We start from the raw sequence: 2,272 nt of genomic DNA, 5'->3' as shown, positions 1-2,272 counted from the left end.
GCCTTATTTTTGAGGTAAGACTGTACATCAAGGGAGTGACCCTCACTTTGCAGATACACACTGAAACCGCTCAGAAGGAAGAACAGTGTGGTGTTGATGTGAACTCGATAGCCAAAGTAGTCTAGAGTATCCTTGTCCAGGCTCATATAATGTTCGCAGAACACCCACAAGAATAATACACCGCGCAAACCGGTCAGCGAGTCTTGCAGTGGTAACTTCCATGAGCTTCCTAGAGGGTGTTGCGAGCGTGTGCTCAATTGCATATCTTTGGCATCAGAATGAGCCACAAACTTATCATCGCTGATTAAATTTTCAGTTGTCACAGTAATAATGGAGCACAGACTCGAGTCAAGTCCATCCTCAGTAACCAGAGTACGAAGGAATTCTGAATCTGACTGACGCAGTACTGTAAGTATGTGCGCACCGAATGCCCCGATTGATGTACTGTTAGTCTGGAACTCTGCGAGTGTGATGCGTATGCCACCAATGGCGTGTACCAATTTAGTAAGAAAAAGGACTGATCCCAGCGAGTCTAGGCCAATAGTCTCCAGCGAAGTATCGGCAGTACACTCTGCCGCACTGATGCCCGTAGACGAGCTGACTACGCCTGTAATGATCTTGATAAGGGCGCTGAGTTGTGGATTTGAACAGACTTTATCAGATACAGAGGCATTTTTGGTTTGTAGTTTTGCTGATGTCGGTGCAGCTTCCAATCTATCCTCAGTGGCATTAGGACTCGCACATACCGGGTTCGGCAAGTTCCTGCGGTCGATTTTGTTGTTCGGTGTGAGGGGGAATGTAGCCAACCGGACAACATACTTGGGTACCATGTATTTAGGCAGCACCTTCTCCAGTCTTTGCTTCAAAATGCCTACATTGAATTGTCCAGATGCAGACTCTTTCACATATGCGGTCAATGAATCGCCTGCTGGTGTGTCATTGCGCACAACAACAACAACACTCTCAACATCTATGTCGTGCCCGACTCGTAAGATTGCACTCTCAATCTCTCCCAATTCGATCCGATATCCATGGAACTTTGTCTGGTTGTCCAGCCTGTTCAAGAATCGGTAGTTACCATCCGTTCCCAGGCGTACTGCATCACCAGTTCTGTAATAGCGTGCCCCTTTAATGTGCATGAATCTTTCGGCTGTAAGGTCACTTCTCTTGTAGTAGCCACGTGAAACTCCACTGCCGCCTATGAACAGCTCACCTTCATACTCGCGCACTGGTAGATTTGTAGTGCTATTGATTTCAATAGTCAAGAAGGCCTTTGCCTCAGAGTCGTAAAGTTCAAAAGTGGTGTTGAACATGGGTCGGCCAATCGGGATATTTGAGATTGTGGTGTCCACAGTAGAAGGGATGTCATATGTCGATGACCACACACAAGTCTCAGTTGGGCCATACACGTTGATGAAACGATGGAACATCATACTCATAAGATTAGGACGCATAGCCTCACCTCCACAAAGTGCTGTTATCGTATTACTCCCCATCCAGCCGGTGGCCATAAGCATTTCGTATGTGGAGGGTGTCGCTTGCATTATGTCAATATTGTAGTCACTGAGTAGGTTCTGCAGTGCAAAGGGATCTTTCTGTGTAGTGGAAGAAGCTAAGACAAGTTTTGCACCCGTTGTGAGTGGAAGAAACATTTCTAGTACGGAGATGTCAAAGCAGAAAGTGGTGATGGCCAGCACTGTTGAAGCGGCAGTGACATTCAGATCTTGTCTGAAGTGATCCAACATATTGACAACATTTCCGTGCTCCACCATTACGCCCTTTGGATTACCAGTGGATCCGCTAGTGTAAAGTACATACGCGAGAGAATTGAGATCGGTTAATGAGCCGTGCTGTGACGCTGGGACGATGGCGGAAAGCACGGAATCATTTTGTATAACGTTGTCTACAAAGCCGAATCTGCTCAAACAAATCGTTTCGAGCTTCTCTGCCGCGGACACTGTTTTCGGTGATCCTGCATCTGTAATTAGTACTGCTGCTCTACTATCAGTGATTATGTAGTTTTGACGTTCTTGGGGATAAAGCGGATCAATTGGCACGTACGCTGCACCAGCTTTGAAAATGCCCAGAAGACCCACAATCATCGCTAAGCTTCTGTTGGTGTTGATGGCAACCAGTCTAGTGCTTCCATTCACTGTAGACAAAATATCACACAACTGAATAGCCAAAATCTCTGCTCTATAGTTGAGTTCTGCATATGTTAGCGATTCGCCGGTACTGTCATATTCAACAGCGACGGAGTTAGGACGAGACC

At 46.5% G+C, this 2,272-nt stretch overlaps 1 protein-coding gene across 1 annotated transcript; it reads right to left on the bottom strand.

Moving 5' to 3' along the window:
• SARC_14562 (hypothetical protein) lies at window positions 1–2,272 on the bottom strand (the record flags this gene model as incomplete). The annotated part of the gene is made up of 1 exon (XM_014291305.1): window positions 1–2,272. A coding segment is annotated over one exon (2,272 nt), but the record flags the coding sequence as incomplete, so codon positions are not given.

The sequence above is a fragment of the Sphaeroforma arctica genome, assembly GCF_001186125.1.
Source record: "Sphaeroforma arctica JP610 unplaced genomic scaffold supercont1.4785, whole genome shotgun sequence".
NCBI classification, from domain to species: domain Eukaryota; class Ichthyosporea; order Ichthyophonida; genus Sphaeroforma; species Sphaeroforma arctica.
The sequence above is the reverse complement of the archived record's forward strand: the minus strand, read 5'-3'. Positions and strand labels throughout refer to the sequence as shown.